A 25732-nucleotide genomic window follows, 5' to 3' on the forward strand; every position below is an offset into this window, starting at 1 on the left:
GGCAATCAAACAGTTTAAGAATTTTAATACGATTTTTTGCTTTAAAGAATTACTATAAAATATTTTCTCAGTAAATTCGTAAAAGAGTATTTTTTGCGAACTGTTCGGATAGTTTCTGCACTGTTTTTATTGCTGTTCGGAGCCATGCAATTTCGGGCACCACCCTACGGACAACAAAAGCCATGCGTCATACATATAAATGTTTATGGGAAACAGTTGCCGACATGGTCCTCGTCGTCGTTGCCAGTTTTGAATAATGCTCGCGTCTTGCATAATTTATGCTTCCTAGCTTGCTCCATATAAATACATATTTATATGCGAGGGCTGTTAAACAACTTGGCATTTGTATGTGTGCATGTTTGTGTGTATGTGGTTTGATAATGTGCTCATATCAATTTTCATTGCAAGTTGAAGGTAGGGGAAAAGATTTCCGGACTTTACACGGCAAAAATATAAATATATCTTGCTTGCACGGTTTCTGTGTTTTCCCTTGTTATCAACTTGTGTTTTATTTTAGTTAACTCACCATTTCATCTTCGCCATTTCTGCAGTCTGAATCTCCATCGCAAACCCATTGATTGGGAATGCACGGTCCACTTTTGCAAGCGAAGAAATTGGATCCGCATTTCGCCTTTTCCCCGCAGTTCTTCTCATCCGATCCGTCACCACAATCGTCGTCATCGTCGCACTTGAAGCGATTCTGAATGCAACGTCCATTGCCGCAGGTGAACTCGTCGGAGCGACATGTCCTATCTGCCGAAGTACATTCCAATGATTAGTTTAATTTCACTATGGGTTATCGGCGGGAGGATTTGATGATTGTGATTAGTGTGAGCATGGATGGGATGAGGAAAAGCTAAAGCCGCAAAGACCATTTCTTTAAGGCTTGGGAAAAGCCAACACCATTACAAAAATTGCCAACAAACAAAGAAAGCATATAGAGAAGGGCGAGATGTGAAAGTGACAACAACAGAAACAGCGCACACACAGAAAACCAAAGTGTTCCCTCTGTGTGTGCGTAAATATTTGTACATTATTGCATACGAGCTTCACGATGTCACAACACAAGTCTCAGGGACATGTGTTCATGGCACAGTCAAGTACGGGGAATAGTGCACTACAGTATCTAGAAATAAATAAGCAACCAACACCAAAGGAAAGCAGGGAAAAATCTACGATAATTTCAATTATTACGGCAACCAACACCAAGCAAAGCAAAGCAGGTAACAGAGAGCTAGGAAATATTCGGTTATGGCTTACTGCACTGCGCCTCATCGCTTCCATCGCGACAATCTTTGTTCTGATCGCACATCCAGGACAAGGGAATGCACTCGCCCTCGCCCGACTTGCAGGCAAACTCCTCGGGCGAACATGTGTGGCTTCCTAAAAAGATCAAGATCATGGAAATACGTAATTTAAAGATACATCGAGAGGCAATCTATAGTGTGCTTTGTTCATAATTCAGTAATTCCTAGAAGAAGAAAATTTTCGATTGCATTTTGAAAAATCCTTTTTGTTTTATTAAATATATCAAATAATGGTATATAGAGTCTTGTTTTGCAAATATTACCCACAACGGGTAAAAAATTTAATAAAATCCCGAGCACCTACTTCAAGGCTATAATCACAAAGGGTGCCGGAAAAAAACCACTAACTGCCTAGCTAATGGGACTTGGTCTTGATGAGATAGGAAACGATCCTTAAAGGCAAGCGAGGGATGTCCTGTAATTAAGTTTATAAGCAGCTGCCATATAAGAGGGAGTGGGACAGCAACCGTTCTCCAAGTAATAAACATAGTTGTCATGCCAACACACACACACACACCACACTGGCACAACCAACAACCATTCGGGGGCTAAACAGTTGGCATTTTATCTAGGCAGTAATTAAGACATTATCAGCCAACACTCCATAAAGTTAAAACGCACACATGCGTATGCATTAAAGCAATTATCGCACACACTCACACTCGGGAAGTTCCATTGAAGTTATCCTTGCCAAAGGAACGGACATTAAACAAAGCTGACAACACAACCACACATAGACACATAGACACATAGACTCACAGACACGCACACACACTGGCGCATTAAAACGCTTGTGTTTAACCCTTAATGCGTATTAGTATGCCAGTTCTTGGCGCCTCGCTTTTGGGCTTTCTTTCGCTTTCTTTCTCCATTTCATTGCCTACCACACGGCCCTTTGTTTCACGCCGTGAGTGCGTGTGGGAGTGATTTTCCCTGATATGATTATGTACATACATACATTGCCGCGGTGACTCTCTGTGTGTGTGTGTGTGTGTGCGTGCTAGCAATAAAATCTTATGCTTGAGCCACACATTTGAATATGCTTTTTGGCGTTTTGTCTATCTCCGCCTGCCTTTCCTCTCCTCTGTTTTTCATACTTGCTTCATTCCGTCTATTTGTTTACCGTTTACACGTGCACGGCGTACGGCGGAAATTTCTGACATCGTTGCAAATAAATTAATTTATTATTATTCTCTTCTTGGTATTCGCCATTTTGGCGGTTGCTTAGCATGTACAACGGGTCGTATGCGTGATATGCCTGTAATTGGAATTTACTGTGACCAGCTTACAGAAATTATTCGTCGTTCGCCTGCTGAATATTTACTGAAATTGCTAGGATGCTTCGGAAATATTTAACAAAATATTAGGTAACTTATTTTTATATTTAGCTATTTTATAAATAAATAAAATGACGCTTTTTCAGCCCCGAAAATGCAATTTAAATTGTAAGTATAAGTTCAAAGCAATTTGTCTAGTAAATTTAATCAATTAATTGGTTTATTTATACGCTACACCTATATTTGAATATCTTTCATAAATGTCCATTAAATCTATAGTAGCAGTTCTAGCTTTATTTTATAATTGCTCCATTGGGTGTCCAGTGCACTGCAGTGAATTACATTTCAGGGAATATGGTTTCCTCAAAATTATTGGATCAGTTGACTTTCATTTACATTTTTCATAATTAAATGGCAGCTCCAGCATTAAAATCATTTTCTGTTAAGCATCGTTCATATTCAGTTGAAAATACTTTTCGATTATTTCGTTTGCTCCGCACACCATGCACCTGATATAAATTCAATTATCCAATATCATTTCGCCGACCATGATTTATGGCTTCATTAAATTCTCCATCGCTGGTGAGGAAAATATTCGCCTGGGGTCCTTCCATATAACTAACTATATGTATGTATATATACATATAACTTTCCATTTTATCCATTCGAAGGTAACTACTTGGCTGAATGGACGTTTCATTCTTGTGTGTCCATAGGGACACAGCTTCCATCTCGGCTTCGGCTTTTGTGAGTCCTGGCAGAATCAATTTGCTATCGTGGGGTCACAGTCAATGGACCGCCGAGGATGCTCGGCTCTGGCTCTCCTTCCTCAACGCACACACATCCTGGCAGAACATTGGCATTGTATTCAATAGCATTTTCTTGTTATCTGACGCCAAAACCCATATACTTGCAATTTGATTTTAATTTTATTTAAAATGCTTTTTAGACCATGTACAAGACATGTCCTGGTCGAGTGCAGTGGCCACGCCGCCCGTCTCCGCCTCCAACTCTCGGGCACTTGAAAGCCAATGAAGCTTAATGCCTTTGTGGGGCAGTTTGCGTTTTGTTTATTATTCAACTATCCACCCTTGGTCGCATTGTGAGATGGCCAGCCGAGCTTTTCCCATAATGGTAAACAAAGATATGAAGAGTCCGAGTGGAGTGTTAAATGGAATTAAATAAACGGGGCGGGCACCATTACTGAAAATAGCACTTTTATACCGAGAAATCCACAGCAGTGAGCTGAACTTTTTTTTACCGAAAAAAAAAACAAGTTAAATTAAGATTCACAAGGGTAACTGAGTAAGAGCGAAAATGTCAACAAGGTTTGATGACAATTTTAAAGCACATAAAAGTCATAAAAAGGCGAACATATCCATTCACATGAGCAGACGTAGCTTTATGCTCGTACAACATACAGTTGTGAACATGGAAATATACACAATATATACTTGAATTTAAAATGTTGTTATAAGGATCTAAAATTATATTTGCAATGTATGTAAATGTGCAATTTACTTTTAGAAATATAAATGAAAACACTCCAAATATTAGATACATTTTGAAGCCCTAGTATTTTGGCGACCACTGTACATCCTGGTAGCCGACCACTGAGCCACGACTCCCCGCGTATAAACCACAGGCTCAATTTGGCGCTGCGTTCGGCTTTTGATTACCGGTTTTTATTTTCATCAAGGATAACATCATAAAAATCGCATCATTTTTTCAATTACAGCGCTGAAATTCCGTCCGACATAAAAACATTTTCCCTGCTCTTCTCCGCCAGGCACTCTCCTCTTTATATAGTTGGAAAATTGTGTCACAGACAATAAACCACTAAACAAGTTGCTCGGCAGCAAGAGAAATGCGAGGAATAAAGTGTGTAAAAAGCGGAAACTACACCCAAAACGGAAAAGTGAGCCGAAGTGAGCCTAATGCATAAATACAAATTAGTTCCGCCGATGGTCACGTCGCGATATTGTCCACAAGAGGTGACATTAATTTATGTCCTGGTCAGTCCCTGGCAAGTCATAAAGTCCTCCCGAGATCTCAGAGGCCGGCAACTGTCTTCCATGCATTTAAATTTCGATTAAGTGACTCTGCTTTTTCGCTCGTTTTAGTGATGGACAAATCCTCCAGTTAGTATGCAAATGTGAGATGGAATAATTCATTCTTTTTAGCTTACTGCCACATTCCAATTCGTCGGATCCGTCGCGACAGTCCTGGTCGCCATCGCACATGAATTCCCGGTGTATACACTGCTCACCATTTTTACACATGAACATCAAGGAGGAACACAGGCCCCCTGAGCAAATTATCATTTTTTTGGGTTATTAGGATTTCAAAAAAAAAAAAAACTCTTAGACATAATTAAATCCATTTAAAATTTGATTCCTTTTGGTTAGCCACACTTGCTCGATTCAATTACGTTTTCAATCGCATATAGTCCGATATCTACTGCTTATATCAAAGATATTAACCGACACTTACGGCACTGGGACGTCGATTCATCGCTTCCATCGGCGCAGTCGTTTTCCCGATCGCAGACCCATCTTCGCGGAATGCACTTTCCGTTGCCGCAGCGGAATTGTTCCTGGCTGCAAGTTGATTCTGCAAGAGTAAATGTTCGAAATCAATTTTACATAACTGTCGAAGATAATGGCTTCGATAGAATATTCCCCCCCCCCTCCCCCACCCCATAACTAGATATAAATGTTTCTAAACGTACATATATATGCACACATTTATGCAGAGCATGGCTTTCAAACTTTTAATGCTCGAATGGTTAAGTGTGTCAAAAATAAATGTGATTTTTATGTTCCTGCGGCTTCCGCTTTAGCTTTTGTTTTATGCTTTAGTTGAAATAGTTTTTCTGCCATTTTATGCTTACTTTATTTTATGACTTTACTCGCTTAGATGTTTCTTTTAAAGGACTAAAGGATATTCCTATTATTTCAGGATGCTTCGTTGCAAGGAAAACAATTTATTTGGCTGGCTGAGTGATGGTAATGCAATTACGAGATAAAAGGAAATTCCTGATCACGTTAGCTTTGGCTTGTTAGCCAATTGACAGGGGAATGTGATGAATGCTACTGTTTGAAGTGGTTATCTATTTCTTAACAGCCGTAAAATGGCAATTAAGGCTGTAAAATTGGAATAACATTTTATATAATTAGCTTATATCTATGCAAAACTTCAAACATGTAGTCTAAGGATTTTTAATTGTAATTTATGTAGAATGTTTTCAGATTTGTGAATTTTTTCCTAAGTGTTTACTTTGCACCTTTTGAGAGCTTGTACAAGAGTGCAGACAATTTGGCGCTTAATTCAAACGAATTCCTCTGAATGACATCTGCATTCGGTTTGACATCACTTTAAGGGGATCCTTGGCTCCTCCGCTGGGTGAAGTTTTACCCCCACACGGCCGGGAGTCGTTTGCCATAAACTTAAGCGCAACTTTTGTGGCAATCCCAAACTCCGGTAGTTCCCGGTAACCTCAAACCGAAACAGCCACCCGGAGTGGAAGCCAAAACCCAGGGGACTCAGTCATACAGCCGCCGCAGTGCGAAAAATGCGCATCACGTTTTGCGTTTTGCGTTTGGGGATCCGGGAAAACGGCGAAACTGGGAAAACTGGGAAATGGAAACAGTGAGCTTGAATGGCGAAAACGTTCTGGTTCGTATTTACCTAGACAGCGGCATTTAGCGCCCAAAAAAGAACATTAAAATTGGGTTTAGTCGGGGGATTAGTTTCCCGGGGTCTGGTGTGGGTTATAGTCTGGTTTCGGTTTGATTTAGCCTGGGCTTAATGAGCTAACGCATCAACGGAATTCGAAAGGGAATGATTAAGTATTTATAGTCGAATTGTGGCTTGGTGTAGTGTTCATTCAAGTGCATTTCCAATTTTTCTACAATTCTTTTATGCTAAAAGTAAATATATGAATGATTTATTTATGAAACCATAAATAGTCTGTCATCGCCAGAATATTACACACAGAATTAAGGACATTATTCTGAGCTAATGCACAAATAGACATTTTTTACAAGCAATTTGTTTTGCTTTATTACACGGTGAGAAAATTGATGATAAATAAAATAAAAAAAAGTAATAAACCTAGAACATAATCTTATTGATTTATTAATGATTTGTATTTACAAAAGAAGAAAGCAAATAATTCGTAAGGGACCTAAATCGTTATTTTATGCTTTCAACATTTTTGGAATGGTCATTTTTTATGCCTGAATACCATATTCACAAATTTTCGCTGTTGACCTTTCGCCAAAAGATTATATATGTGTGTTGAATATAAGTTGGATTACGCATATATCTAAATAAATGTATGCATTTTTTGTTCCCGTGCCTAAAAGCACTTTTTGCAGCTGCTTTGCCACTTGCCACCCAGATGCAAACTTCATTATTTACAGTCTGCCGCGTCGCGACAACATGAAGCAAAAGATATGGGATATTCTGGGTGTTTCAAGTGGGCGGGAAAGTGTGGTGTTACTGCCAGACAGGCTCTTAATTCCCCTTAGCATTGGTGTACGCGGGAAACCGACACCCCCACTGCAGATTGTGCAATTCATTTAAAGTCCTTTCGCCGAGGGGAGAAAATCTGACGACACGTCGTGCGATAATGAATGACACACCTGGTGGCGTCTATTTGAATGCTCGCCAATATTTATTAAACTCCAGTGTGGGGGCTATCACAAATTGAGGTTCCCAACTGGCGACAACAAAAGTGACAAAGTCAGCCGACTTAAGCCAAAGCAAATACATCGAAAACTTTCCATACAGACACCGGGAACTAACCTCGACAAAGTTTGGTAACAATGCAGGTCCTTCTTCTGCTCCTCCTCCTCCAGGACAACAGTCCCCAAGCTCATTTACAGGCCAAAAGCTTAGTGCTAGAAAAGTTGCCTTGTACTTGGGAAGTGTCCACGGAAAATGGAGGAAAAGTTTTTGCGGTCATTCATCGATTTGGCGCATTAAAAGTTTTTTGATATTTGCCGTTTTCCAATATCCATTCGAGTGCCCTTTGTTCAAATATATTCTATAAATTACTGCATGAATTAAGTTGTCTAAACACTTTTCAAATCTAATATTCACATTTATAGAAAAACAAAGACACAGACGCACAGATAGAAATATAACATGGAATTACTTTTATTGATTCTTGGGTTCCGGGGCAAAAAGATGTCCTAATGAAGTTTGTCTGTCTGGCAGAGCATAAATTGAATTGTCCGATTCATTTAAACGGCGAAAGGCAAGCGAAAACAAAAAGTATACGAGAAATGCGAAAGTGAATTTCACTTCTCCCCAAACTCCACCTAACCCTCATCTCTCACTGCCCATTGTCCGCTTGTCTCGTCTCAATAAATAAATGAAAAATTTGTGCCACATTTAAGGGGATTTTCCTTTTTCACAGTTTACAATTGTTTTCCCCATCCGGTTTTTTTTATTTATTTATTTTCGGCCTTTGTTTAGACAAGTATCTGCTTCCGCACACAGCGGGTTGTGTCGTAAAAAAAAGGCTCGCCGCTCCTTGTTTATGGCACCTTTTTCCACTTTATTGAAGTTGTACTCCGCCTCAAGTATTTCAATAAAAAAAAAGGAACAGGCAAATGGGGCGGCTAAGGGTTTGTTTTTGGTCTGGTGTACATGAGACAATGTCGGCATCATAAATCATTCCCAGAACAGACGCGAGTCGCTCTAATGAGGCAAAGTTTTGTGTTACATATGGCTTGGCAACTGTTGCTAAATTTTGGACAGTGTAATCGCACTTTAAATGTTTGCCCATTTATATGTTAAATAAACTTGTTCCGGGAAGCGACGCAAACAAATTGATTCGCGGAATGGAAAAAGAAGAATAGATGGCTCTGTGAAGTATTCGAAAAGTAATTCCCATTTCTGTGAATTCCTGGCCAACTTAGGATACAGCCAATTCGATGGATTGCTGCGCTTAAAAATGTGCGGAATACATAATTTATGGCTTTCCGGAAAGGACACGGATTGGGGGGCAAGGAACAAGGCCAAGGATATGTGACTGAAGTTATCTAAAGACCGCACTCGGCGCACAGAAAATACACACATATATAGAGGATTCAGCTCCTGCTTCGTCACATATTTTTCTCGATTTTTATTCCTTGGGTGGGTGGCAGGCTTATCAGCTGTCTGCTTTTTCCAAATGTGCTGCATGAATATTTATGCCCTCGATATCGAGCACTAGCATACCCATGACCAATATGTATGGCATCCAGCACCACATGGTATAAAAGCTGTTTAAAAGTCGGGAAGCGTCTACGGCGTCTTTCGTCCTTTGTCTCTGGCTGTTTACGCGGCGTATGGGTAAAGCGGTGTATGCTGGCAACACGGCGTATGAGCAACGCCAAGGAAGCGGGGCACTTAGCGCTCCTCTTCGATGTCTTCGATCAGCTCTGTTGTTAATGGCCATCCCCAGTTTAGTTGCCTATAAGTTATTTATTTATTTACTGCCTCCTAAGACATTATTTTTTGTCATCTCTGTGGAATTGCCATTGATTTTTGCCCACCTACTGTGCCACGCCCATGCATAAGGGATAACACCCACTCAGCGATTACGTCGCACAGACAATAACAGTAAATTGAAATTCACTTGAAGCGGTTAATGGGTCCGCGCCTTGATAGCGAAAAACTTTGACCGAACATTTCCTGATTGGGCTTTTTTCTGTTTCATGGGAATTTACATTATTAAGATAATGGACAAGTGACATTTACTGTACTTGGAATACTTGCAATGATGTCAGGCTTAAGTGTATAATCGTATGTGGTAGGCGTATCGTTCTTAAAAATATTGTATGTACGTTTTATTAATTTCATTATTATAAAAAAGGTTACGAATGTCGATTTATTTAGGCGTATTGTTTGAAACAGAAGATTACCCATTGTTCGAGATCGGCAATTAAAAACTATATTAAGCGAAAACCAGCGTATTCCCTATTTTAATCTGGTTGCTAATCTGATTTGCGGGAATTATCATTCCACAACCATAACAGATTTCCCCATCATACCCAATCCGACGACTCTGGAGGCATGGTGCGGCACTAATCCGGCGATGAGCAGCAGAAAGGAGCAGCCCAGGATGCGGCATATTGGTCCCATGTTGGTTCTTTGGAGGCTCTACTGTACACTGCACGGCAGTGTGATAATGTTCTTGCCTAAGTGCTCCGCTGAATTATTAAATTAAATTACTGTTTATTCGGGTTTGTCGTCGCGCGAATGTTTGCACTGGGCTCTCTGTTGCGAACGTGTAATCATAATTATTTTAAATGGCAGTCAAGTGGTCTGCCAGCAAAAATGGCAACAGGCAACATCATCACAGCATCAGAACGGTTAACAGCAGTGGCAGTAACTCAAAAGTAGTCAACTGTTTTCCGCTCACAAATAATATGCGAATTTATTCTGGCGAAAATGTCATTTTAATTGGTATCATATTCAACGAAGTCACTAAAGTTTTTCCTCTCAAGCGTGGAAACTGAATTTATTTACTGTCTTTTTTTCAATGGACTTGCTTTAAAATATTTGTAAATATTGTGTGCAATTCCAATGGTTAATTGTTTGGTTTATAACTATTTTAATGGATTGCGCTTGTTTTGTAAGGTTTTCTGCTATTTTAAAAACAGATACTTTGTTTACTTGTTTAGCCACGCATTTTAAAGATGAATAGTTGAATTTTATGAAAGTGTAGTAAATGTTGCACTTCATGTGTTTACTTTATGTACTTAAATGTTTTCACATGGTAAAGTTCTTAATTATGCTTTATGCAGCCCCCTTTCACAGTTTTCCACGTATTTAACGCTTGTCATATTTTTGTTGAATTATTATTAATGCGGATGCGTTTGCAGAACTTCACCGAATCCTCGCATGAAGCAGTTTTTTTTGTATTTTAAGGGGAGTTGAGTTAAGCCGAGTTGAGTGTTTACATTTAATAGCAATTTTTTACTTTGACATGCCGACAGGAATTATGACGCTCACAAACTCTCACACAACCGGGAATTCCAAATGAAAATTAATAAATATTAAAACCAATTATAACAGATTAAAGTGCGAGTAATGTGTGAAGATTAATTATGATTAAGCTGGACAGCAATTCCAGATTCCTCTGCATTTTAAAGTGTTTGCATTCGGATTCGGTGTCAAGTTCATGCAATGCAATGCAAAACAAAGGCCAAATCTTTGCTGAATCTCAACAGAATTATGCCAGACCCTGAAGAGCGTTTGTAAGAGATTCTGCCAAAAAGAGAGGTCTAAATGAAAATGTAATAAAAAGTGGCGCGCAGAAGCGTGAAAAAAAAACACAAAAAACGGAAAAGGAAAAACACACGCACACACACAGAGAGAGTTATCCTGCGGAAAAGCTTGCGTTTGGGGGGAAAAGCTGCTGTTGCTGCCTTTTGATGTTACCGCCAAAGAGACGCCAGCTAACTGTTTTCAATCTGTCTGCCAGCGTTTGTCGGCACAATTTGGCCTTGCCATTGATTTTTGCTGGCCGATAACTGCTTTTATTTAAATTTATTTTAATGAATTTGTTGAAATGTATTTATTTTCTTAAAATATTTAATTACAAATCACTGTGTACTTGAAGAATTTTGCACTTTATTTTTTATATGCCTCTCGCCTTGACTTTTACGAAACTGATTTTATGTTTGCCGCCTCGGAGTCCTGAAATCTCAGTTATCCTGGCCGGAGAGCACACACGTCCGTTTCTTTGCAGAGCTCGAAGCAAACTGAATCGCGTTTGGTCCTCGTCGGATGCGGAACAGATGTACTGGCATCCAGTATTTCGCAGACTCCGCGCGACAGAAGCTTGCACTCGGATTGATAAGAGTTCCACTCAAAGCTTCCACTCACAATTAACTCTCACTCAAGCGAATGAGTTTAGGACTCGCAGGCATTTCAATTGAATTAGCTTAGCAAGTGAATCTATATTTTTGTGCGCAATTTAATTGTAATTTGTCAAAACAAGAAAAATACCCAAACCTAATGACCCTATGCCACTAATAAATAATCTCAAATGTGTTCAGTGACGCCTTGCTAGTTCACTAGAACTATAAGTTCACTGATAAGGTATGTCTACTGCACTCTCCTAGATTATTAGCTAGAGATCCGGCTGAACTGGCTTTGTGTAGAACTTATACTTCAATATAAGTTTTAGGTCAAGTTTAATCTGGATTTCCTTGTTGTGGGATACGCATTATTTGTTGTTTCTCGACTGTTCGTTCGGTTGATAAAAAGTTTAAGGCGCATATAAACGACCTTTAATTGAAACAAACAATTTTTTTTTCAAAGTATAAATATATATATCTGAAAAAATGCTTAATTTGGCAGTGATTTGATTATTAACATTATTATAATCGAAAACTGCAAATATAGAAACGTACATTTATACATTGTACTTCCATGTACATTATCTTTAAAAATTTGACAAATGAGTTAAAAAGTTAAGTTCATCAGAATATTTGTAGAATATTTACATATTTGTGTTGGTGATGGGGATGAAGATTTCGTACCACAAGTCTTATTGAATACTTGGAGCAATCAAGTTTCAATAAGCTTTTCATTCTTTAAGTGATTACATCCATTTGGTTTGAGCAGTTTGAATGCAGTTCAGTTTATCACCCAAAAGCTGATGCAATGGTTTAGTTAAATTGCACTTGACTTGCTTGCAGTGCCTCCAATTAGACTCAACTCGAATGCAACTGGAACTGGGTTGGTGGTAATTTATCAGGCGTGTGCTTAAGACCCTCTATACTATATATAATTGCGGCTCAGCTGGTTTCTGTGCTTAAAGACTAAGCCCCAAACGCAAGTCCGTGCCCAATATTTACGGCTGGCAGTGTTTTAAGCACTGCTGCCCGAAAGTAGGCAATGCTAAAATTTTCGGGAAGCCCCAGGCCAAACAAAACCAACGAACCGTGGATCGAAACAGACTGGTCTGCTAACCAAACTTAAATTAAATGTAGAGAGGCTAATAAAAAATACCACACATACACGCAGAGTGTAAAAATTAAATGAAAATAAGCTCGGTGAGTCATGGGGATTTGGGGAAGCTCTAGTCCTGCCTACATGACACTAAATAAACAGCCAGTTGTTACTTACTCAACAGCGAAGCCAAACAAACGGCCAACACACAAAAGCTGAAAAACACAAAAACACCAAAACCAATACGAGGCAAACAGCACACGCAGAGCGAAGTAAATGGTTAGTTCTGTGACATTTCTAAATTGAAAAACTACAAATGACTGACAACAGATTAGAGCGAGAGCGCACGTAGTTCGCAGGCAACAGCTGGGCTTTCAGGACCAGGACCTACGTCCATCCATTAAATCCCGATCCCTTAACCAAACCCAATTGCGGAGCTAGCGCTTGACTTTGTAGATACTTCGTGTCCGTGTTCTTGCCCATGGCCACACATATATAGCAAAATAAATAAGATGAAAAAGCAACATCAGCTTGGGGCAAAACTTTCTTCTTTCCTTTAAAACGGCTCCAGCAGCAAAAGATACAGCCAAAAAAAAAAACCGGGCTGCAAATACATTTTGCGGCTATGGCTGTTGATTTCTTTCAAGTGCGAGGTTTTGTGCAACCTTTCGAGTGTATTTGAATAAGACAACAGCTAAAGTGAAGGCCTAATCAGAGCCGGAAAGATAAAAATTGTAAGGAATGGAAATGGAGAATGGCAAGGGCAGAAGAGCTCTATAGAATTTCGGGTGATTTATTTGTGCACAAATGCAGGAAGCACCATGATGAACTCGCAGGGTCGAGTTGCTAACAAAAAAAATCAAAGTTCAACTGAAACTTGCAGGTTATTTCATTTACAGATGGAAAATGTCAGTGCTATTGATTTACACACTCGAACAAATACTTTCAATTCAGCGATACACATTTCGAAATTAGATAAGCTTTTAAAACAATCGAATGCCAGTCAGTGCTTAAACGCTAATTTACAATTATAACAAATCCATTTCGCGTCAAATCAGAGTAATTTATTCCTGCATTTTAATGGGATTTTTCGTGCTGTGCACTCACCTGTAAACTTGCACTCCTCCAGCCGCTCATCACTGTGGTCCGGGCAATCCGAGGAGCCATCGCACACGAACCGTATGGGGATACATTCGCCGGTGGAGCACTGGAACTGCTTCTCATCGCAGTAGTTGCTCAGACCGAGAGCTGCAAAATCAAATGCATATTAATTAATTAAGTTGAAATCCTCGGGTTAGCCGCAGACTATAATTAAACGGAAACGGGAGACGTCGGCGACCAGTGCTTGGAGTTTGTACGTCCCAATGGGAGGGCCTAATAAAATTCATAACTAAAATTTAAGTTGAAAACTTTGGCTCGTTAAGCACACACTGAGGAAGCGAGATAGCGATGCTCGGTCGAAAAGGGAGGGGGAAATTGTGGAGAAAAGGCGTTTGTTGACAAGCCTTAAAACCCTTTTTAATGAAAGCCGAGACTTGACAATAAACAAAAACTTGTAAATAATGAAATCCAGCCGAAGGGCGAGGCTTACACATGTCTATGTATATAAAAGTGGCCAAGTGGGTGTTTCTGCGGTCTATGTTCTTGTGGCGGACCGCAAAAGGACCCCAAATGAAAGGCGAAAAGTTTTCGGGGGAAATTAATAAGCGAGAATTTGATGGCAGCTAGTTGGAAAGTTTCGGATGTGATGGCTTCATCAATCGTTTTACGGGCCACTTGACATTTTACTCGGCCGCCCTAATCTGTCTTTCATTTTCTGTGTCTTTGGACCGATTAGCATATGCACGTATATATGCTAGTATGCTAGTATCGAGCATAGCAAATATGCTAAAGCCAACCGACTTCCGTTAATGTGACGTCATTATGTTAAAGTGTCTCGGTGTGTGTGCGCTTGTGTGTGTGAGACGGTCTATTCGCGTAGCATTTACCGTTTAATTGCGCGCATTTAACACAAATTGACAATTGCTCAGGCACCGTCACAATCACGCACGAGCTCACCCAAAAAGTCACGAACACGCACAGAATCTCCTAAGAGTGGACCTAAACTGTAGGCAAAAGACATAGGATCCAGTTGGATATATTATTGTATTAACAAATATTATATATGTATAAAGAATTTCCGCAAATGTGAATTCTGTATGCAAGCTACTTATTTCTTCAGAACAATTGCTCGGGTTTTTCACTTTTCCCAGATTTATCTAACAACATTCAGCATTATTAGAAAACTTATGCGTAGAACAGAATGTTGAACTGGTCGACTGGTCGTATGAGTTATTTTTATGAAAATTGTGTTGAAAGCTTTTCTGTATGTAGTTTTTTGGTTAGCTGGTGAAAATATAGGACACATTTTGTTTAGAATTTCCAATTTAGCTCACATTGGTCCACTCCTTTTGACACACACGCATTTAATTACGAAATCAGACCTGCCATGCATTGCCCTCGGCACGCACACATGTCCAAAAGGACTAACACACACGCTCACACACACACACACAGAGAGAGAACCCGAGTGACACGCATTTGACGAGTGTGTTAGTGGTTCATTATCATGGGAATTTCAAGACATGCTGGCTTCAAATTCCAACTTCCATCGCCTCAAATTTTTCGCTGATTGTATTTTTGGCTCTTGCTTTAAGCTTGCCAGTGCATTTTGCCTTTTCCTTATGCAAGCATGTGTATTTATTTGCCAAAAAAATGTATTCAACTCTTCATTTTCTTCCTGCCTTTAGCTGCAGCTTTTCATTCTTTTGCTGGATGAATATTTTTTATTAGTCCCCGTAAATTATTAAAAATGTGCACACACATTTTGAATTTATGAAAAGAGTTTTGTTTGCTCCTGTCGTACGTGTTTGTTTGTGTGTGTGTGTGTGTGTGTGTAGGGTTGCACTTGTTTGGTGCTCAGAAATTGCAATTGCTTTTGTAGACAAATCTGTATGTAAATGTGCAATGCAATTTGCATTTTAAGTGAGTCGTTTAGTAGCTTAATTGAAATAAATATTAAAAGAGAATGCCCCATCCAATTCATTTGACAGAGCTTGGATTATAAACCAAAAAGAAATGTATACATCTCCAAGCCATTTATTTTGCATTTCTAGCAAATGCATTTTATAGCTGGCAATTGGTTAATGGACACCCACAAATTATTTTCTCAAATTTATTCTCATCGTTTTCAACTGTGAAGCCAGCTTATTTTTATGCACAAAGGTAAGCAAGCGAATACTTTTGTACAGCTTAATGCATTTAAATCGACTTTCTTAATAAAATGAAAAATCATTCTGCTAACGGAATTTTTGATTACGTTTTAAATACTCAAAGAAATCATAGAAAAACATAGTACAGATGTAACTTGATATTTTCTCCTCTCTGTTGAACATTGAATAACAGTACATGCTCAAAACGAATTTCTTTGATATTTAATTTAATGTTTTTCGGAAAAATCCTATAGTTATCCTCTCCAGGCATTTATTTCCAGGGCATTTCACCCAATTCTCACAGCCATCTATTTAATACAAATTAAATCAGTGGGGCAATAATTTGCGGTGTGCTCCACAAAGACTGCGTACATGGAGCAGCTGCCTCCGTGGGCAATAGCCGCCAATTTGATTGACAGAATCACGAATGTCCGTCCAACGCAGAGGCAACTGGCCAATTAAATGCTTAATGCGAAGTTCATTGAACAGTTTTATTTTACTTGGAGCAGGAATCAATCAGGAAAGAAAATGCTGGTCAAGAGTATATTTCACATGAAAATCTCGCACCATTAATTCAATGACAGCAAAGGCAGCATGACAGGAGGGCTGTCTTGGTTAGCCAAGAGGGCGAAATAATAAACAGAAATCAGCGCAAAAGTCAATCAGAGTTCAAATCAATATAAATGTTTTATTAATAGCCCGAAAGGTTGTCGGCGATTGTGCCTAACCCACCCCCGTCGACCATCCGATTTGATTACAACTGCAATCCTATTAATAGTCGGTGATTAATCACCGATTCGACCATGGTCAACTACACCGCAATAACAGTATGGCATTACGCAAATTAACCGAAATATTTCCACTTTAGATAAAATGTGAAACCAGCCAATTTTGATAGCGAGAACTTTGCACCTAAACAGCAGTTCAAAGTGATAACACTGTTTTACGCATTGGTTCAAAAAGTTCAATCGGTTTTTACTGACTAGTAAAAGGTATTGAAGGATGGGCAGACTGGGTAACCAAATTCAATTGCTTATAATTGCGTAAATGTAAGTTTTTATTATGCCTCGTGCCTACTTAATTGTGTCTTAAAACATTGTTTGTTGAAATTCATGTAGTTAATTTAATCTTACTACTTTAAGTTCATTAATAGGGGTCAGCTGCTTAGTTAGGTGCTAACAAATCACTTAGATTTCCTATCTGTAATTCCTAATTTTATTAACTGTTTCTAAGCTGTTGTTTCGGGTCAAAAGTGACAAATAGGTTTTAATTATTTTTCCAAGTATTTTAAATAGATTTAATTTAACGTTCTTTTTACTACTGTTGTAAAATCCCAAATAAGAAGACTTTACTCGTTGAGTTTTTGTAAGAAACTGATTTTATTTGGAAATATCTTCGGTTTAAATAGGTGACATGAGAATCGCATCTTAAAGTAAATGGCCTACGCAGAGGCCTAAGTAAATAGTCCCCGCCTTATCGAGGTCCCACGCTCGGGCACATCTGCCTATCTTGAGCGGCGAGGACCTTATCTGTGGTCTCCCACTAAGGGACTATTTTAGGAGGCGGGGAACGATCTCAAGTGACTGACTCATGTAGTGTGCACTTAAATTACATGTTTTTGAGCAATGCACCCATGGCGCCTTAGATAACAAAATCCTAAATATAATTTATCGCTCTCGATTCATTTACATAAGATATGAACGGAGCCCAAAATTGTAAGTCTTTAAATATATTCGTGTTCATGTGTGAACATTCTGCCAAAGGGCCAGCAAGCTGAGATGTACATTAGTATATTAGTTGCATTTATAACAGTAGTGGACTGTATTTATTTGATATATGTTCATTTATTTTGCAACTAAGATTTCAATGGGCCTAGTTTTTCTGGCTTTTAATTTTATTGGATTACAATTATGGTTTATATTATTTTTAATTCAACAATTTGTACTCAATTAACTTATTTTAAACATTTTGCTTTTTCTATGTAGAAGTACATTTTCTATTAAACAACGATATAGTGGACTGTATATTTTTATTTGTTATATTATTTTATTGTTTATTTACTATTGATATTTATAGTACTGGCAACGGACCTGCAAAGGTTATTGCTTGCATTCTTTGTTGCACAGCACATTTCCGTATGAAATATATTATTAATACTATCATTAGTATTAAAGCAATAATTAATCCAGCATGTCCGGAAATATGATGGAAATGTAAATCTTTCAATTTTTGATGGTTCTCTTTCATAAATTTAATTTCATTATTCAATCGTTCAAATTCCTCAGTATGATTTAATATTGATAGTTTCAGCGGATCCCAAATAATCTTCGGCGCTTCACTAACTTCTCCTATATAAGGTGTTGATAATAATTCTTCACTTTCGGACTGAATGTTATGGTGGGCAACTAGAATTTTATCGTCGGTTCTTGCCGTACAATATGGCGCAATGCTTAAAACTCCTTGCTGAGGCAAATCAAACAATTCAATTTGAGAGCCAGTACATTGCAGACGGACTTTTGAATTCGCAGGAACCTTAAACAACCAACTACTTTTCTTTTCTAACTCTACCCAGTAACTTTTAGAGTCGACTACTGTTTTATAGATGCAGTTCGCCGCTTTATCTGGCTTTAGAGGCTGAATCTCACATGCATTATCATTCGCTGAATTCCAGGGCCAACTTCCTTTGCATATTCTCTTATTTAGTTGCCATTTCTGACATTGATTTAATGTGGCTTCCGTCATTATGTGATAGGAATCTATCTCAAAATTATAAATTAAATATTCGGACGTTGTATGCACCATTATTATCCGATCTTCATTTCGAATTGGCACCGGAATAAGCCTGAACAATTTGGATGGATGCCTGCTAAACAGAGGCACTTTTGCACTAATGATCAATTTATCGTCGATGAATAAACCCCTGGCTGTTAACAGTGTATACACCTCCTTAAGTTCCGTACCTGACCGTTTTCCTGGAATTACTAGGTTCTCCGAAAGACTCTGCTGAATTTTGGCAATTTCTTTTTTAAGCTGATTTGGCCTGAGAATATTTGTATTTAGCCTACCGTGATTAATATCAATCAACAGGCTTATAATGCCTGCTTGAATTTTTTCGCCTTCTTCAATCAATGAGTGTAGCTGTTTCGTAATCATAAAGAATTTTATTGATTCCTTATAAACATAATAATTTTCTTTAAGAACTTCTGTCATGTTCTCAATTCTTATTTGCATACTTCTAAAATTGGAGTTAACATCTTCTGTTGTTCTCTTTAATAGATTAGAAGTTGAATCAACCACAGATGTTTGTTTTTGAATTAGTTTATCAAGGTTGTTCTGGTTATCTAACAAATTCTTCATATTTTCTTCTAATTGCTCTCTATCATCTTCATCCATTATACCAAATAAAATATGATACAAGGAACCCATAAATTCGAAAGGAGCACGCTTGCTTCTAGATCTAGACTGTATCATAAACAATTTATTGTTTTCTTCAAGTTCCGATAACTGACTTTGCATATTATCTAAGACTAGACTACATTGCTCTTCAAAGCTATGAAGTCTTTCGCAAACTTTCCTCATACTTTGTATAAGCGCATTACCCTTTGTTAACATTTTAAAATATGGATCCATTTTATAATAGATAACCAAATTCCAAGAAGTACTCACAATCTCAACATCTCCTAGCGGGTCTAGATATATTGCTGAGGTTTTATTTATTTTGTCTATAGAATATCTTGGTGCTATATCTTTAGGTAATGCGCTAGAAACTTGACAACTTAACACAAACAACAACATTGCCATAATGATTCCGATCTTGGACATTCCCGATGTCGCTCTAGTTCGTCTTTTTGGCTCTTGGTCAGCCTCATTTTTGTCAACAGACTTTATTCCTTCCAAGGGACAAATTTTAGTAATGGGTCTAGTGATATATCCTTCCTGCATCTTTACTTTAGCCACTCGGACCTTATCATCATTCCCCTTATGCACCTTTTCCACCTTTCCTAAAGGCCATCTTGCAGGATGACAATTCTCATCCTTTAATAAAACTATTTGCCCTTCTTCTATATTAGGAATTTCCTTTTTCCATTTATTCCTTTGCTGGAGCGTATGCAAATATTCACTTTTCCACTTAACCCAGAAATCTTTCTTCATTTTTTGGATAAGTCTCCACCTATCCAAATTTCCGATTTTTTCATCTTCCATTGGTTCGACTATTTCTAAAGGTGGTCTTCCAATTAAAAAATGACCTGGTGTTAAAACTTCTTGTTGGTCCTTCTCACTAACTATAGTGTATAATGGCCTTGAATTTAAGCATGCTTCTATTTGACATAAAAGAGTTGACATTTCTTCGTAAGTCAAAATAGTGTCGCCGATTATACGCTTTAAATGGTATTTCATTGACTTAACTCCAGCTTCCCAAATACCTCCGAAGTGAGGTCCTGCCGGGGGAATAAAATGCCAATCAATCCTGTCCTTTTCAAGCTGCGCTGCAATCGTTATATTTTCTTGTATTGCATTAAATAACTCTTGATCTAATTTTCTTGCAGCTCCTACAAAATTTGTTCCGTTGTCTGAATAGATATTGGAACATTTTCCCCGTCTAGCAATAAATCTTCTGAGTGCTGCTAAAAATGCGTCTGAAGTTAGATCGCTTACCATTTCTAAGTGTATGGCTTTGGTGGCCATGCAAACGAATACAGCAACGTATCCTTTAAATGTTTTTTGGCCACGATTTTTTGAACATTTAACATAATAAGGACCTGCGTAATCTATTCCAGTATTAAGAAACGGGAATGTCATCGTCACTCTATATTTTGGCAAGTTACCCATTATTTGCTGAGCTGTATTTTGTTTATACCTTGCACACGTTACACATTCTCTTAAATACTTTTTCAACGAATTTTTCAACCCGAAAATCCAATACTTTCTTTGGATATAGTTTCGCATTAGGTTTATCCCTCCATGCAATGTTTCCTTATGAGCATTTTTTATTAATAAGCTTGTTAGGTGGCATTTTTCTAAAATGATTGGATGTTTAACATTAAATTCTGCATTGGAATTTTGCAATCTTCCTCCAACTCTTAGAACCCCATCCTTGTCCAAAAATGGATTCAATGACAATATTTTATTATTTGTCTTGATTTCCTTTTTGATTTTAAGGCACTTTATCTCTTGCCTAAACTGGTATTCTTGTTGTTTCTTAATAACAACTGTTTCCGCTATTCTTATCTCCTTTACTGAAATAATTGATGAATAGGCTTTATTTCTTGTTTTCATCTGCACGAATCTATTTATGTATGCTATTATACGTATAAGTTTTTCTATACTGGAATACCTTTCTATTAATTCGTAAATAGGATCATCTATTTTGTCATTTAATACCGTATTTATTAAGACAGGTTCTTCTACAGACTGCTGCCGAGGCCAAAGTTCTTTTGGGTCTGCTAGCCATTTCGGACCTTTCCACCAAAAATCACAGTTGATCAACTGGTTAGAATCCACTCCCCTGGATGCTAAATCTGCTGGATTATCCTCTGACTTAACATGATTCCATTCAGTATTTTTTAATTTCCGAATGTCATCCGTTCTTCTTTTTATAAATTTGATCTTACTTTGACCACTGTTAATCCATGCTAAGGTAATCGTGGAATCACTCCAAGCATAGATCTCCATTATATTGTCAATTGATCCTTTTAGTCTTTGGATTAATTCACTAAGCAGGTGAGCTGCACACAGCTCGAGTTTGGGAATTGTCTTCCTATTTTTTATAGGGTTGACTCTACTTTTGCTAGCTATTATATTAACATGAGGTCCTACTTTAGCATAGACTACTGCAGCATATGCTTTTTCGGAGGCGTCCGCAAATCCGTGAATCTGAATGACTGAAGAACTGTTTGAATTAATCCACCTTGGGATTCGAATATTCTCTAACAATAATAAATTTTCTTTATATTTTTCCCAATAATTTTTATCTTCTATGGATAATTCCTGATCCCATTCACTTTTATTTATCCAAAGTTTTTGAATAAAAAGTTTTCCTGAAACCGTGACTGGTGCCAACCATCCTAACGGATCAAATATTTTTGCTAGCGTTGATAACACAACGCGCTTATTTATATTTTTTGATTCATCATTACAATTTACGCTGAACTTAAATAAATCCTTTTGAGGTTCCCATTTTAGTCCTAAAGTTTTAACACATTCATTTTCGATAATATTGAGAACCTTATTGTCCCCTGTGTCCTCCACAGTGGTTAATATTTTGGAATTGTTGGAAATCCATTTCCTTAAGTTGAATCCAACTTTCTGCAATTCATGGGGAATTAATGTTATTAATTTATTAGCTTCTTCTACCGAATCAGCTCCAGTCATTAGGTCATCCATATAGAAATCATTCCTAATTATTGCACTAATAACTTGGTTTTTACATTTATCTGCAATATCTACCAGAACCCTGGTAGCCAAATATGGTGCAGATGCAGTTCCGTAAGTGACTGTGGTTAATTTATATGTTTTAATTTTTTCTTTTGGAGAATTTCTCCATAAAATATATTGATATTTTTGATCATTATTATCTATTTTAATTTGTCGGTACATCTTTTCAATGTCTGCCGAAACAACAAATTCCCATTTTCTCCATTTAATAATAATGTCAAAAATATCTTTTTGAACTCGTGGCCCAACCCACATTATGTCGTTCAAACTTTTGTTATTCGTAGTTTTTGCTGAAGCATCAAAAACTACTCTCAATTTGGTCGTAAGGCTTGAATCTCTAATCACTGCCTGGTGCGGTAAAAAATATTTGCCTTCATCACTCACTTCAATCATGTGTCCTAAATCCATGTATTCATTCATGAATTTAGTGTAGTCAACCTTAAGTTTTTCATTTCTTTTTAGTTTTTTCTCCAGATTCATGTAACGAGCTATCGCTTGTTTCTTTGAATCTCCTAAGGTGACATCCTCCTTGAATGGAATTGACACAATGTATCGCCCATCTGAATCTTTTTTTGTCGTTTTGATAAATTTATTTTCACAGATTTCAGACTCGATATCATCTTTTTCTTCTTCTTCCACTTCCCAGTAGCGATCTAACTCTTTTATTTCTATTGTTGTGGCTACAATGGTTTCTTTTCCTTTGGATTTTTTACATCCAGAAACTATCCACCCGAAATCAGTTTTTTGCCCAAGGAGACCGTCTATTTTTATAACTCCATTTTGCAGAATGTGAGTATATACGTCTGCTCCAATGATTAAATCAATGCGACCCGGTTTATTAAAATCGGGGTCGGCTAATTTAAAGTTCTTCCATTTTTTCTGATCAACATTAATCGTGTTGACTGGAAGTGCCTTCATAAGTTTTGGGAGAATAATTGCTTCAATTTCTAAATTTTTCGGAGAATTTCTTATCGAAATAACCGCTTTGTGCTTGGAGATGCACGTTCCTGTGGAAGATACTCCACTTATTTCAGTATGAGACCGAAATTTTTTCAATTTTAGAATCTGTGCAGACTCTTCTGAAATAATTGTGCTTTGAGAGCCACTATCAATCAATGCTCTTAATTGTTCAAAGCCTCCATACCTCGACTTTACTTGAATCAAGGCCGTGGCCAACAAGGCTTGACCTGTTGTTCTACACGTATTCACTTTTTCTGGATTATGACCTGCAAAGTGAAGTAACGTGTGGTGAGGTTTACGACAAGTCGAACAAAGCTGCTCGCTTATACATTTTTTACCAAACGGATGCCTCAGACATCTTAGGCAAATCCCATTTTTTCTTACCCAGTCAGACCGTTCTGCTGGATTCATTATTTTAAATTTATGGCATTGAATTAAATAATGCCCTGGTAGTTTGCAATATGCACAATTGTCACTATAATTTTTATTCTTGTTATTATTAATCATTTTCTTTACAGGTTTTACTTCCTGTGAGAATGATGATATAGAATTGAGCCTTTGCTCTAAAAAGTCCATGACATCAGAAAGTGCCTGTATTTCTTTTGTCTTTTTAACATGGCTTTCATATAAATTGAGTGATTCTTTATTGAATTTCCGAAGAATTATGTGAGCGAAAATTGCATCCACATCTTCTGGTAATTGTGCCTTTAATTTTATAATATAAATTGACTCGTTAATCGTGTCAATAAATGTCTTTATTTGCTTATTGGATTCTAAATTTAAATTTGGCATATCCATAAGCCTATTCATATGATCTGAGAATATGTTTCTTTTATTCTCATATCGCTTGGTCAAAAACTCCCAAGTGGCTTCATAATTTTCTCCAGAGCCGAGCAGTAAATGAGTAACCACATTTCTGGCTTCTCCTTTTAATGCTGACTTTAGATAATTAAATTTGAGAGAAGGACTGAGATCCTCTCTCACATGTATGAGCTCTGTAAAGAGTTCATTAAAAAGATCCCATTCTTTGGAATCACCAAAGAAGGTGGGAATCTGTATTTTAGGCAGGGTTGGTAACTCCTCCGCCTTAACAACCGTCGACATTTCAGCTTTATTTATTGTGCCACTGAGTCGACTATTAATGGCTGTAAGAATATTTTGTTTGTCAAATTCAAGTTCGCTAATTTCTTCTTCGAATAGCGAACTCTCAAAATGACTATTCACCTGTTCAATCAGGTTATCTATTTTATGCCATAAAAATTCAATTTTATTTTTCCTTATTTTAAGGAAATCTGGACTACTGTCTATTAGTTTAGACGTATCTTCTAGATATACTCGAAATTGGCCAACATTATTACGAAATGCCTGCTCTACTTTTAAAGCGTTGTTTTGTGCTATACCCTCTTTTTCAGGGTGACCACGCATTTCAAGGTTTAATGTAGGGGGAGGGTTTGATTTAGGGACAGTGTTTGATTTAGGGAAAGTGTTTTCTACCGACTCGCCCTTAATTTTTTCATTTTTATTTTTAATTTTTTCTAACACCATCATTATTAAATCATACTGCTTCGCGTTAAAATATTCATGATCGACAACGCCGATCTTTAACAAATTGCTATGATTAGCAATGAAACATTTTTGAAGCTCATTTAATTTTAGAATTTCTACATCTGTTAATGTTGGTTTTACTTCCAACTTTCTAATTTCCAAAATAATTTCGGACTGCTTCTTAAGGAATTGAATAGTCTTTTCTGACATCATTTTGAAAATTTTTTGTAATTTCTTAATATATATAGTACGTGTATATGTATTTTATATGTATTTATATATATATGTGTGTTTGGATAAACAGAAAATTCTTGTTTTGACTTAGCTGATGTCGTTGTTGTTGCTGCTGCTGTTGCTGCTGTTGTTGCTGCTGTTGCTACTGCTGTTGCTGCTTCTGCTGCTGCTGTTGTTGCTGCTTCTGCTGCTGGTAGAGGCTCCTTTGAATTTGACTTCCTTCTCTTCTTTAAGGCTCCGTCGATGTTTAAAGATGATTTTTTTTTTTTGTTTGGCACGTTTTATTATTTTTGTAGTCCAGTCAGATTTTTTGTTTTTTAGCCATTTATTTCGGCATTTATGCTCTTTTGGCATATACACTGCACTCTATTTATGAGCTGATTTAATGCTATTAGAGCATTTATAAGGCACTGTTTTCAGGCACTTTTTATTTAATTTATGCTCTTATGGCATATACACTGCACTCTATTTATGAGCTGATTTAATGCTATTAGAGCATTTATAAGGCACTTTTGTTATGCACTTTTTAATTTCACAATTGCTGATGTATGGCCTCAAGCACGCCTTACCACAATTTATAATGGTACACAAAGCAACCTTTAGCTATAGACTATAAGGTGCTTGTTTTAAAACATAAAAGATTCTTTTGTATCTTTTGCTTTTTATATTTATACTCTGTTCCTTACCTTTGGTAGGGGGAAACAAGAGTCACTTATTTTTGCTACCTTTAGCTGTAAGATGCTTAAAGGAGCTGGCCTTTCTC

At 37.5% G+C, this 25732-nt stretch overlaps 1 protein-coding gene across 9 annotated transcripts in view, besides 1 other annotated feature; it reads right to left on the reverse strand.

Annotated features, from left to right (window-relative positions):
• The window catches only part of LpR2 (Lipophorin receptor 2), a 41739-nt gene that overhangs the window by 10038 nt on the left and 5969 nt on the right, over positions 1-25732 (reverse strand). For 2 of the 9 annotated variants that reach the window (NM_001276042.1, NM_001276041.1), the window contains exons 1-5: positions 11202-11353; positions 9634-9859; positions 5078-5197; positions 1261-1383; positions 527-753 (exon numbers count right to left, since the gene is read on the reverse strand). In NM_001276042.1, the coding sequence (NP_001262971.1) occupies positions 527-753; positions 1261-1383; positions 5078-5197; positions 9634-9724 (561 nt within the window). In that variant the 5' untranslated portion in view covers positions 9725-9859; positions 11202-11353. Of the gene's footprint in view, positions 1-526; positions 754-1260; positions 1384-4772; positions 4893-5077; positions 5198-9633; positions 9860-11187; positions 11354-13651; positions 13793-25732 lie in introns of those variants that run through there. The other 7 variants (NM_001104456.2, NM_001104458.2, NM_170239.4 and 4 more) reach the window with 5 other exon arrangements.
• Positions 17120-25732: part of a mobile genetic element that runs on past the window's edge.

The sequence above is a fragment of the Drosophila melanogaster genome, chromosome 3R, assembly GCF_000001215.4.
Source record: "Drosophila melanogaster chromosome 3R".
NCBI lineage: Eukaryota > Metazoa > Arthropoda > Insecta > Diptera > Drosophilidae > Drosophila > Drosophila melanogaster.